Source organism: Carassius auratus, chromosome 49 (genome assembly GCF_003368295.1).
Source record: "Carassius auratus strain Wakin chromosome 49, ASM336829v1, whole genome shotgun sequence".
Classification (NCBI taxonomy): Eukaryota; Metazoa; Chordata; class Actinopteri; order Cypriniformes; family Cyprinidae; genus Carassius; species Carassius auratus.
In genome coordinates, this window is record NC_039291.1 from 3,291,309 (window position 1) to 3,305,383 (window position 14,075).

Consider the following 14,075-nt stretch of genomic DNA (forward strand, 5'->3'; position numbering starts at 1 on the left):
TTTTCATGGTACTTAAAAAAAACAAATAACCCATTGATAACATGTCCAAACAAGTGACATGTTCTTGTTTTAGTATGAACAAACTGGGTTAACTTGCTGCTGTCAATGAAGATCAGTCATTTGAGGCAGTCAGCGTTGCCTGCTAGTCACCATGAGTTCACTATGTATGTATGGGGGGAAGACTAGTAATGCTGGAGGAGGGAGTGATTGCGATTGGTTCACTCTGGTCACATGGTCAGGCAGCCGATTGTTGTCCAGGCGGAGAGCGGTTGACTCGTGGGAGGGTGTTTCACATGGAATAGTTGCACAGCTGCCGAGGGAAGTGCTGGGATAGCCCAAAATGGATATGGCTAACCTCTTCAAACACTTCTTCCGTAAGTTTTGCAACTTTTCTCTCCTCCTCATTATACCGCCAGTCTAGAAAGCTGACAGTGCTGAAAGTTTTAGCTTGGATTTGAGTTTTGACACATTCTTGGTTATAGGATTAGGGAAGTTTGAAAGGCTTTTCCTTTCTGAGCTGAGTGGGAATTTGTCACTAACCCCCCACCAAACACACACACATACACACACGCACAGTTTTTACTCCTTTTTACTATTAATTTGTCATTTGGACACACTTTACTTTTCCTTAATTTGTTTGGAAACCAAATATGAGAGAACAGAGAAGTTGGCTTGGGAAGTCTCTCTTTTCTCTCTCTCTCTCTCTCTCTCTCTCTCTCCCTCTCTCTCTCGTTCTCTGTGTTTGTCGAGCAGCTGGGCGGGCAGTGCTCTGAAAAGCCTGTAATTGCACTTCACACGCACACGCACACACACACACACACACACTGCAATCAGCACAGTGTAAAGAACTTCCCTTCTTCTTTGTGCACTTAAACTCTCCTGTTACACTCAACCGGAATTCTTTCCCAGCTCAAGTCTCCTTTAATCAAGTTTGGTTTTGAAGCCTTCCAGTCCTTCTCGATCCGACGCGTGAGTTTTTTTCTGTAGTTTGGGTGTTGAGGGTCTGCTGTTTGGGGTTTCCTCGTGTCAGCTCTTGGTGAAACACTGGAAGCATTGTGTCATCCGTACCGCTCAAGCTGATTGATGAAGCCCGTATCTCTTCTGGGAGAGCCGCTGGTGGAATATATGACCGCTTTCTGGAGACACTGGACCCTTCACTGACGGGACTGATGTGTCTTCTTCTGTAGCTGTGCAGTAAAGGACAGTTTAGTGTCTTACAAGGTGCTGAAGGACCGTTGGACGTGATGTGGCCGTGTCTGAAGTGTGTGGGTATGTAACTCTGATCAAGAAATAAGGATCTTAAAGGGACTGTGCATCACAAATGTATCTGTTTTTCAAAACCCATATCACTGTTATCCCAAACAAATATTTTTTAAATGTATATCGCTAAAAAGTTTGTTTTTGAAATAATTATGTTAACCAAGGTTGCATTTATTGGATAAATACAGCAATATTGTGAAATCTCTTTTACAATTTATTTTGATTTATTTATGCCAAATATATAGCTCAATATAGTCTTCATTGTCACAAGATCTTTCTGAAGTCATTCTAATATGTTAATATAGTAAGAAACATTATCAGCGTTGTAAACAGTTGTGCTGCTTCATAATTTTGGGAACTGTAAAATTTTTACAGGATTCTTTAAATTAGAATTGACATTATAAATGTCTTTTACTGTCAATTTTGACCAATTAAAAAAAAAATCTATCGTACTGTAAATCGTGATACAATAATTTATAGCATTTTAATCTAGCATTAGATTGATTTCAATTTAGTATTTCATTTCCAATTCATTGACTAAATAATATTGAACTTTATTGAAGCATTTATCTCAAACCAGCCATTACATTAAAGTAATTACCGTATTTTCCGGATTATAAGTCGCACTTTTTTTCATAGTTTAGCTGGTCCTGCGATTTGTAGTCAGGTGCGACTTAAAAATTTCAAAATTAATTTGACATGAACCGAGAGAAATGAACCAAGAGAAAACATTACCGTCTCCAGCCGCGAGAGGGCGCTCTGTGCTGCTCAGTGCTCCTGTAGTCTACACTGAAAACAGAGCGCCCTCTGGCGGCTGGAGACGGTAATGTTTTCTCTTGGTTCTTGGGTCTAAATAAATGCGACCTATGTTTTTTTCCTCATCATGACATATTTTTGGACTGATGCGACTTACACTCAGGTGCGACTTACAGACTGAAAAATACGGTATTGTTTTAGCAGTTTCAGTCAGATTATTAACATTGGTGCCTAGTTCACACTCCTATTAAACACTAATAGTCTCCTCCACTGTTGTGGATCTTAATTCTCATTCTTCACATGACATGTGACCATCAGCTATGTTTGACATTGATGACATTTAAACCTGACATAAACCTAAATACGCAATATTTAAAAAATGTTCTTTCTTTAAAGGAATACCTCTTTTGTGTTCGACAGAAGAAAGTGACAGGAGTTTGAATGCCTAAACTGTCCCTTGATTCCATTACGTTAAACTCATCATTGAAACACGTCCATCTTTCTCCCAGTTTATCCACTCCATCTCATCCTTTCTCTTTTCTTGTCGCTCGGCCTCGGCTGCTAGCGGAAGTGCTCTAATCTGAGACAGATTTCTCCTTGGATCTTTGGAGCCTGTGAGGGAGGAAGTGAGCAAACCAGATTGATGATTCACTGCAGCGTCAGCCCATCCGTCTGTTTTTCTCCACTTCCCACTCTGCCACTTATAAAGCTGACGGAAAACACCACGAGATAATGTAGCTTTGTGAAGGGGACAAACACACAAGCTTTAATTTAAATGCTAGCGTCCTCTCACACAAGAGGAGTACAGGAAGTGTTGATGGCTTTCTGGAGTGTTAATGATTAAAACACACAACAGGCTGATGGTGTTGCATACGTGGATGGGCTGTGACCCCCGTTTGACTCTCGACAGACCTGCGCTAGCCAAACAAGCACAGATGTGAGGCTATTTATTCCTGCATGTTGTCAAAGAATCTGCACCAGAAATCAGCATCAGTGCTTAAACCGTAAGGGTGAATCTCACGAAATGTTTCACCTCAGAAAAAAAAAAAAAATACAAAATAAAAAAAGTATAAGTAGTTAATACTGTAATACAGTATTGAAAATATTTAAATACATTTTATATAGTGTTAAGCCTTTAACACATCTCAAACCATTTTTTTTTCTTTTTTTAGTTTTTAATGTTGTATATATTATTTATTTAGACCGTAGTATAGCTTTAACATTTTTGGCATTTTTATGTGTCAAAAATGTCATTATAAAAAAAAAAAAAAAAAAATTTTTTTTTTTTCTTTTTTTTTTTATAAAGCTGTTTTTGGGCATTTGCATGTTTCATTTAGAGAAGTTTACATGATTTTTGAGGTCTGTTCCTTGCAGATTGTTTAGAATTTATTAGTGCATGGAGCGAGCAGTTGAAGACAGTCCTGTGGTTTATAGTCACTGTCCTTGGAGGCCTTTTGATGTCTTGTCTTTTTTGAGTTGAACAAATGTCTTCTTTTCTGCTTGGCTTTGAGCCCAGCTTTTTTACGTTAGAAGCGCAAGTGGTTTTGCTTGAATCTCCTTCATTCATGCACTTACTTATATTTTGCATAATCTTCAAAAATTCAGATGACACCATCTTTGCGTTGGTATGATATTTGTAGGTAACTATATGACAGCGGTCATGTGGACATGTACCATACAATGACAAATATTCTACAAAGTACCATTAAGCATCTTGTAAACACCATGGTGTATGAATATGGTCATCAGTCAGTACCATGATATGTAAATATTTACCATCAGAAATTTTCCATGGTACTACCAAGACTTAGGTTGTTTGTTTTCCACACTTTTCTTTTTTTTTTTTTTGTCATGGCATAAAATCCCATTTTTCATTTGCCGTATGTTGCTTTTAAATGGAGTAGAGCTTTTTATTGGAGAACAATAGGATGAACTCACCATAGGAAACAACTAATCTGGGTTGGCTCGTGTTGCACTCACAGGAAAGACTTAAAAATGGAAGGGAAGTGGATGTAGTCTGTCGGGCGGGAGGAATTGAAGCTTTAGATGAATCAGACTCTGTTGGGTTTTACCAGTTGTAATGGCTACCAGATAGTTGTAAATGACATTTTTTGGTCAAAATTGATTTGAAAGTTAGCTAATATTGGAGTGGGTAATAAAAACAGACACTGATATATGCGCATTGAGTTATGGCCATGCAAAAGCGTGCAGCTTCCTTCCTGAGCATCCATCGTAGGAATCCAGGAAAATTCCTAATTCTGTAATCAGGAAATACACCATTGTTTTAGAAGCAGCACAATCCATGGACTCATAGAGACTTGGGGTGGGACAAAACCTAGCATTATGTTGGCGAGTTCTTTGACAAGCATCATTAAGATTTTCTTCAAGAAATGTATAGATCTATTTTAAAAAAGCAGAATTCCCAAAAAAAGCATGTACTTAAGAGGGATACACATGTCATGTGTGATCCAACCAGTTTGCGAAATTGTCTGTTTATGTTGATGTGGTCAGTTACTGAAGTTAAGAGAATTAAAAATAAACTTGCTTAAACTGTCCATGTCGGCTCTTTCTAGTCTATGTAGACTGACCGGTCCAATGACTGAGTGGGTGGATTACCTTCCCTGGCTCGTGAAACAACATCAGTCATATCACGCTCCAAAAAACCACCACCACTGGTCTAAACATTCACAGATCAGTTGCCTGTTTTAACAAGTGACAACTTGAAATTTGCCATTATAATCCTTGTTTATTTTAACCTGCACTTAGGTCCAGATTTGCATTTATTTCCCACTATTTCATTCAAATGTATTTATTGTCTTTAATCATTTACTCACCGTTATGTCTTGCCAAACCTGTATGACTTTGTTCTGGACAAATTAAGAATTCTTTTTGTCTTTTTTTTTTTCGATACAGTTACACACTGAGGCTTTTACAGTTACATCGGAAGATTTTGGATCTTTTTAATGAATCAATCAAACCATTCACACAACCTTTTTGAATGATTCTGTCATGAATCATATTGATCTGGTTCTCATCAACTCGCTGACCTAATGATATGGTCATGACAGCTCGTGGGAAAGGAATGAAATGAGGGTGAATAAATTGAATTAACAGAAGTAGCATTTTTGGGTGAACTGTCCCTTTTAAGAAAAGTCTTTTGAATTTGTAGAAGAGTCAAACTCATGCTGTCAGTCAGAAGATTCACACAGCCGTGGTTACATGTACCAACATGTCCAACACAGAAGTACTAAATGCTCCAGTTATTATCGTTCATACACTCCACATTCACTTCCTGCTCACATTGACCTTGCAAACGTCAATCCCCTTAATCTGACATAGTTTAGAGGCCAAAGACAAATATATCTTGTTTTCGGATTTCATATATTTGCCATGCAAATCAGGCAGTAGAGGTATCCGCAAGCCAGAGTAAATTATTCTGGCCTTGAGCTTTGATAAGCATCTCTCTCAAAGCAGAAAGGGCCATTGGAAAAGCTTTTTTGTCACTCTGTTAACCTTTAACCCTTGAGTAAGCATAAAGTAAACTGGGTGATTTCCTTTCAGATTAGGTAAGAGAGTTTCCAAGGTTTTACCTGCATCTCGGTTGTCAAGTTTTGTTAAATCACATCTGGTAAGTATTATTCTTGAGCAATGCCTACAGGTATATTCATTAAAAATAAATGTAAATATACAGGCTGAGTTTGCCTTTTTCCCAGATAGCTGTTTTGACATATCCATGTTGAGTAACAGGGTAAACCCGCCTAAGGTGGTTTGGTGGACTTCTTTTTCCCCTGGTGAGAAAGGTCTATTCTGATGGTTTAAAATGGGGTTGGCTTACATTGAACAAACCATCTTAAACCAGCAAACAACCTTGGGCTAGTTTAGGTTGTTTTTCAGCAGATATACTATGGTAATACCATAGTAGTAGGGCTGAAACGATTCCTTGAGTAACTCGACTACAAAAAATGATAGAGGCAAATTCAAGCCTCTTTTAATTTATTTTAAATCTCACGTCAGGTTCTTTCCCAATAATTTTTTATTTTTTTTTATGTGACAACGCGTTTACTTCACCCAGAAAGCGGAAGGGGACACAAGGGCTGCGTCAGCAGTGTTTTGATTTGAGGGTGTGGGCAAACGTAAAGAGAACGTCATGGCGTGTGTCCATTGCAAGATAGAGCTGGCATACCACAACTAGCGCCCTATGATTTCCGCGATGCAGAAAACGCGGATGTAATCGCAGAATCCAGTCATAAAAACGGAATTTACAGTTTAACGCGGAATGGCACGGAATTTACCAAATTTTGAATGAATTAATCAAAAATAGGTCATTGCACTTACGTCAAATCACGATATGGACTAATATCTGTAAATATTAAGCCAGAACAGTATATTTAAATATGAATCCTGCATGTTTGTGTTAATGGAGCAGAAGCGCGTCTTCATTCATTAAACGCACAGAAGCGCGTGTGACGCTCGCGGTGATATCAGCATCTGCTGTCTCACTAAATAAGGACGTGAACACATGAACAATATCTCCAGAACTGCTCTGACAGTCACTTCATGAGCATTTGACAATTTTATTTGAGTAAAACTAGTGTCACATCACATGCACAGAACTGTAAAGGTACGCCAACCCGTCAAAATAAAGGTCCGGTTAAAAACTATTGTTCAGCAGAATGTACTTTTTTTTTTTTTTTTTTTTTTTTTTTTTTTTTAAGGTTTAATCACACAACATTTCCATGTTTTATTTTTAATAGTAAATCTCCTTTGTTTACCAAAAAGTTACGTTAATTTTCAATAATTGAAAGATAAATTAAATTAATGTTTTATGTGTTTAATGTTTAATGTGCATCTCAGAAAATGCTTTATTTAAAACCCCAACTGAATGGCACTTAAATGCACTTAATTCATCTGTCAACTTTATTGTCATTGTTCACAGTACAAGTACAGACAGAGAAACAATGGGTAATAATTAAATGTTTATTTTTTGATGTATGCATTGCATTCTATGCATTTAAAAAATACAAATTTCTCTTGCATACTTAATATTGCACTAAGCAAAAACACATTTTATCCGATTACTCGATTAATCGATGGATTTTTTGGTAGAATACTCGATTACTAAAATATTATTCTTTAGATAGCTAAAGCCCTACATAGAAGTTCAATGCATTTTGTATTATAGAAATGGCAATGGTATTGCAGTCTAATACCATCCTTTTGTTGCTGCATAAAGATTAAGGTTTTTGTAAGGTATGTAAAGAGAAAGCGTGTTTATCTGTCCCTGGGCCTTTGGATTGGGCCGGTGCAAACTTCATTGCCAAGTGGACATTTTTGCACAGTAACACTATTCACAAACCTTTGCCAATCCCGCCAACATAGTCAGACGGCCTCGGGGTCAGATATTCTCCATTAATCCTCCAGACCGGCCCACTTGGCTTGACCTAATGTGGTCAGACAAGCCGGAATCCTCGACAGTATCCATGAACCTAACCCAACACTCCCTCGCTCATTCCTTCCCCATGGAGGAGGACGAAGGGTGTGGTGATCATTCCAGTGTCTCTTTGCAATTACTTGTACTTTTCTCTGAATAACAGAACTAGACCACACAGCTGTGTGAGACAGGTGGCTAATGATATAACTTTTCTTAGGATAAACTTGCCTCCTTGCTATCATGTTTGCAATATTTTTTGCATTGTCATAAAGCAAGTATTTTTTTTTATGCTTGTTCACATGGGGATAATTGAATCATCTCTTTGATAAAGGAGGAAGGCAAAAATACACAGCTTGTCATATTATCCATGAGTGGTAAAAAATGGTCAGAACACAATCAGTTGGTTGTAATTGGGTGGTTTTGAAACTGGACCAGTGCCCGTATTAACTAAGAGAGGACACACTGCTCAAGCAGGCAGGAGCTGATAGCTACTGTGCACCCGTCAGAATGAAAACGCAAGCCTGACTACACTGTAACATGTGTTTGGACAAGTTTTCCTTTCACTCATGCCCTGCCTGTTGCTGCCTGTATCAAAATACAATGCTCTTTGGTTTCACAGATAATTTCAACAAGAATGGAATGAGTGCAGGGGGCGGGGTAATGCAATTAACCCTGAAGAGACTGTCTCAACACATTTTTCATTTCTGATCAAGGCTTTTCATTGACAGATGCCTTTAATTAAATGTTATTTTGAAGTTGAATGTCATGAAGCTATTGCATTAACTTTTTCTCAGTATAAAATGAACTGAAACAAAACCTGTCTGTTTGCCTACTTAAGCTGCATTTGAAGGTATCAGGGGTACAGTATGCTTCTGAGTGAGTGAGAGTGAAATGACGTGTGGTCAAGTATAGTGTCCCATACTCAGAATTCATGCTCTGCATTTAACCCATACAACTGCACACACACAGTAGTGAACAAAAACCCAGAGCATTGCTATTTTTGCTGCAGCGCCCAGAAAAAATTGGTGGTTTGGTACCTTACTCAAGGGTTATTGAAGGTGGAAGAGATCGCTGCTCATTCTTTCCCCTCACCTACAATTTCTGCCAGTCTACTTCTAAAGCAGTATCTTACATATTCTTTGTGTAGAAGGCAAACCTACAATGCAGAAACAAGTAAACAATTATGGTGGACTTGAAACATTGCAGTCCCACTCATTAGTTTCAATGAAGTTGAACTCTGCTCAACTATGTTGCATTGCCAATTTTCTTGGGGCATCCACACTGACTGATCTGCAATGCCACAAGTCTAAGAAGTTGTGTATTTGTGAAATCATTAATGGTTTGTCTTTCTGTCTGTATGCAGGGATCGGCAAGGTGAAACGGAAAACAGGCATGCGTGAAACAGCCTCCAACGCCGACTCTGACTTGTGTCCAGACAATAGTGAACGTCTGTATGACCTAAACCTTCCTGCGCTTGTCAAATTCAGCTACACGGCTGAGCGGGAAGATGAGTTGTCGTTGGTTAAGGGTACAAGGGTCATCGTTATGGAGAAGTGCAGTGATGGCTGGTGGAGGGGGAGCTACAATGGCCATTCGGGATGGTTCCCGTCCAACTACGTGACAGAGGATGCAGATGGATCGGCGAGCAACGACTCTGCCGGCTTGTCCGAGAAATCGGCTGCTGTTGTTCATAGTGTGAACGGCAACCGGGTGCTGCACACAGTACAGGCTCTCTACCCATTCAGCTCGGGCAACGATGAAGAGTTGAACTTTGAGAAGGGGGAGGTTATGGATGTTGTAGAGAAGCCAGAAAACGACCCAGAGTGGTGGAAGTGTCGCAAAGCCGATGGGCAGATGGGACTTGTGCCAAAGAACTACGTGACTGTTCTGGAGGAGTCGCACAACTCGGCCAGCATGGTCGGGCCGCCCACACCTGACTGTGACTACATTGAGCCTTCATCCAGTGGACGTTTTGCTGGCAAGCAGTGGTACTATGGGAAGGTGACGCGTCATCAGGCAGAGGTGGCACTCAACCAGAGGGGCACAGAGGGAGACTTTCTTATCCGGGACAGCGAGTCCTCAGTAAGTAGAAAGAAATGTTACCTCTTATATTCTGATAAATATGCTGTTTATGCTGAGATTCCTGCTTTCAATAATTGGTCTGAAATGACAATTTCTATCCCTTTCTCCCAATTATTTTGTTTTCCAGCCCAATGACTTTTCAATATCGCTGAAAGCTCAGTCCAAAAACAAGCATTTCAAAGTCCAAATGAAGGACAACCTGTACTGCATCGGACAACGCAAGTTTAACTCAATGGAGGAGTTGGTGGAACACTACAAAAAGGCACCCATCTTCACCAGCGATCAGGGTGACAAACTCTACCTGGTCAAGGCTCTGGCTGCCTCCTGATCCAAGTAGAAAGAATATCAAGTTAATAATGACTACACTTCCAGACAGACAGACTGGGAATATCAAGCATTCCAAGAAAGGGAGGTACTGGGAGAGACAGACAATGGACTCCCGTTCATTTGCTCGGAAAAATGCTTGAATTTCATTGAGGGACACGCCCAATGTATCAAAATACAGTATGTTTAGACCATAGGTGATAAAGTGTATTTTGATGTCAACATGTATTAGAATTACAACCTAGGTCGTCTTTTGTTAATATATATTCTTTTCATTCATTCTTTAACTTCCTTGTCCTTTCAAGTTTCTGCTATTGAAGTCCTGACTGAGGAGAACTTTTCTCAACATTTTTGAGAGGTCTTACCTACGGTGTTACTGCCTGCAAATGCCTGAACCACACGGAACTGTTGAAATTGATGTAATCTGCTATATTTATTAGGAATCAATATTTCTGCAATATGCACCAACAATTAAAGTGAGTGACCAAAACCAATATTCCGAATTAGGCACAATGATTTTGGGATTAATCTTGAACTATAGTCTGCCAATTGCATGTTTCCAACATTAAATCAAGCTTGAGGTCTCGTTTAGGATATATACATCTGTATTTATGAGGGGTAACATTTCTTAAGTTCTGCTTCCCTTGACAATCAAGGTTCTTATGATTGTGGTTTGTTAGCTAGCTTTAACAATAGAGTCCTACATTTATTCAGACATCTTGAAACTGTCAGAATCCATGCCATGCCATAATATGATGCGTCTCCGCTTTCTCAAAGTGCTTAGCTGTGATTAATGACTTCTACTAGACATATATTTGAATATGGGAGCTTGTGCAAGATTTGCAGATCTTCATTGGAGCCTGAATTTCAATGCCATGACTGAAGATTAAAGAAAATTAAACCACATTTGTGTACACAATAGGTATTTTATGATTCAGTGTTTTACTAATAAAAACTGCCTTTCATGAACAAGGCTGCAATCGCATTACAATTGTTGTAATGGGTATGGTTTTTGTTATTGATGGTGGGGGAGGATTGGTATAAAGATTCATCAGGTGTTTGTCTTTTCTTTGCTTGGCACTCATTTGGTTGCACACTTTCTCAAATGAGCTTATGTATTGTAATGTAGCGGATTAATGAAAATGTGTCGGCATAAAGGCAGCATTGTGAACTCAGGTTTCAAGGAAGTATCCACTTTGCTTGGCGATCAAGATCCACAGTGCTGCTTCCTTTTTTTCCAACAGTTTATGATAAACGGAGAGAGATGTTCCATTGAGCATCAGAGGTTTATGTAAAACATCATAGATAAGTATGTTTGCTGGACCAGGCAATGGGAAAGACACTTCCCTGGACATGTCTCTGTTTCAAGTTGGAAAAATGGGGAAGTTTCTTTTCTGAAGACTTATGAGTAGGGTGATGATCTGGGCTCTTCTCCAGGGGACCATCACTATGACTATAATTACTTGTCCAGCTGTTCGGAGCTGGACTGGGGCGAGAGTTGAGGAATGAGGATTGTTTTTTGGGAGTGGGGTCGCTGAGACATGCAAGTACTTGTTGGAAAATATCTACCAAGAACCTATGAGATCAACCCTACTAACAAATTGTAGGTTTTGATCAACCAGTTGAGATTCACTTGTTTTGGATGAGGGGTTTCTTAGATATTTAGTCATATCAAGTTTGTGCTTTAAAATGTGCCTTCATCTCAGTTGTTGGAGATTCGTCTACACTATTATAAGATTGTTATTTGAGTATCGCTTTGCATGTGCGTAATACACCCCTGATAAGTGACTGGAGTGCACGGACCATGTCCTGGTCATACAAACATCCACGTTGAGGAACTTATCATGATTTGTCTCCTGACTGAAGTGACCTTACCATATAGACCAGGGGTGTCCAATCCTTCTCCTGGAGGGGCCAGTGTCCAACAGAATTTAGCTCCAACCAGCTTCAACACACTCGAGTTGGAAGACCTGGAAGTAAGTGTTATTAAGGCTGGAACTAAAACTTGCAGGACAGTGGCCCTCAAAGAACTGGTTTTGGCACCCCTGATATTGACCTTAGAGTAAAAGCCATATTCAAGTTCAAGGGGTTAAACCAGGAGTGTTCATTTCTGCAGTGTTTAGCTCCAATACACTTGCTGGAAATTCCTAGTAATCCTGACGGTCTTGATTAGCTGGTACATATGTGTTTAATTCTGCAAGAAGTTGGCCATCTAAGACAGTTTCCCAATCCTGGTCCTGGAGAACCCCCAACACTCTCTCTTATCTGACAAATATTGGAAGTCTTGGGAGTCTTTACTAATGAGCTGATGAATTGAATCAACTGAGAGACATCTAAAATGTGAATTTTTTGGTTCTCCAGGATTGGGAACCACTGAAAGGGTGGGATTGGACACCCTTCAGTGAGCAAAAAGAGTATACCTGTCAGCTTATGAGGTAGCTATAAACTGAAAGAGGTACTTTATTAATCATGCAGACTCAGTTAGCAGTTTTTTTTTTTTTTTTTTTACCTGTCAGTTATTTTGGGAACATGGTGGTTTTCAGTGATTTTGAACTGTTTATACTGAACAAATCTTTTAGATCCATCCAAGCTTTGAATTATGTGGCACTGTAATTGTTGTGGCTAAAATGTCATTAAATTGTTACAAAAGAATGAATTCTTAATTCAGGCCCCTTGATCTTCTACTGAAAAGCAAACATAGTTGCTGTTGTGGGCTGAATGGACCAGTTTTACTGAGTAACCTCATTTTATCTGAACTGTAAGTGAACCGTTTCTATAAATGGGCCTGGAGGTGATGAGAAAATCAAATGTAGTTGTGTGCTCAAGATGAAACTCCTCCTTGTATGTAAGAGGAGTTTATCAGACTGTACAAAGGAAGAAATAAACTACATAAATCAATGCTGACATCTCTTTAATGTCATCCAGAGCATAAATGTGGCAGCACAATTTCAGAGGTTAAAACTATATATAAAGGCTTAATTAGTAAATGTCATTTGGAATCAGTTACCCTGCATGATTTTGTGTCCCACTGTTATGGAAATTATATTTTGCTAGCACTAAATGAAGACCTGCTGGGAATCATAATGATTTCACACATGCTGTGCGTGAAACAATTAACTGAACCAATGTGAAATATTAGCTGAGAACAGCACGGGAAGCGCGTGACCATTAAGAACGAAATGACTTGTGTCTGCCCAGTTCCGTAAATACAGAAATGTACTCCCCATGATTTCACAACCAACGCCAGTGAAAATCCCTAAAATATTAGACGAGAATGCTGTACTATTATATTTCAGCTTAAGCTATGTTAAATAAAAGGCAAACTGTAGTGGAAGGATGTCCAGAAACTCACATGCAAGACAGGAAATCGAGCAGGAAAGCCATGCAAACACACGGTCCTTATTAGGCAATTACATCACGTGTAAGAGAGCGAAGACCTAATCCAGTACAATATTTGATGGCTACAGATGTCAGCTCAACTGCTCCTTCCAGTGGCCAACATTTGATATCATTTCCTTTCCCATGCAATCCATCCCATGTATAGTTTGTAAAATCAGCATCAGTGAATCCCAAATCCTAGTGTTTCCAAATGTCATACTATCTCTGAGGTGTTTGGGGAAATAATGCCCATTAGCCCTTGCACTATGGAAGAGTAGCGGACGGTTGGTGACAATTCTCTTATAAGTTTTCAATCATTTAAAAAATGATAATAAATGCAGCCCTGGAGAGCATAAGAGACCCCTTACAAAAACAAAACAAACAAAAATCAAAAATCATACCAACCCCAAACGTTTGAACGCTAGTACACACAACATACTGCAGCAACAGTAAGAACAGTATGCTAGTATGCTATTTAAACGACTTACTACATAAAATAAAGCAAAGGACATCATTTTACTGCACAGAAGTTTGCAAATTGGGTTGCTGCGTATGTATTAATTTTTAATTTCAACATTCAGAATGTTTCAGCACAAATCTTATGTTGAAGTTATTTACCTCAATATAATAATTCAGATTCTTGGAAGAGACATTAATAAAAGGAATGTTCATAAGGAATATATGTTGACCTTATAATGCTTTCAGACCCTCACTCTTTTTGTTTCTCCTAAGAAAGCAGTGACAGAACCGCAGGCGTCTTTTGTTCATCTGTGGTTTCATCCTTTCAAAGAAAAGAGCCACACTACGACATCTGCCACATCAGCAGCACGACGGGACGTGCCGT

General features: G+C 39.1%; 1 protein-coding gene across 5 annotated transcripts in view; it reads left to right on the top strand.

Moving 5' to 3' along the window:
- Positions 1-12,752, top strand: part of LOC113066048 (cytoplasmic protein NCK1-like) — a 42,902-nt gene extending 30,150 nt beyond the window's left edge. For 3 of the 5 annotated variants that reach the window (XM_026237639.1, XM_026237641.1, XM_026237640.1), the window contains exons 4-5: positions 8,811-9,529; positions 9,657-12,752. In XM_026237639.1, coding sequence (XP_026093424.1) covers positions 8,811-9,529; positions 9,657-9,857 — 920 coding nt within the window. In that variant the 3' untranslated portion in view covers positions 9,858-12,752. Of the gene's footprint in view, positions 1-163; positions 375-740; positions 1,270-8,810; positions 9,530-9,656 lie in introns of those variants that run through there. The other 2 variants (XM_026237642.1, XM_026237643.1) reach the window with 2 other exon arrangements.
- Positions 12,753-14,075: the final 1,323 nt, after the last annotated feature.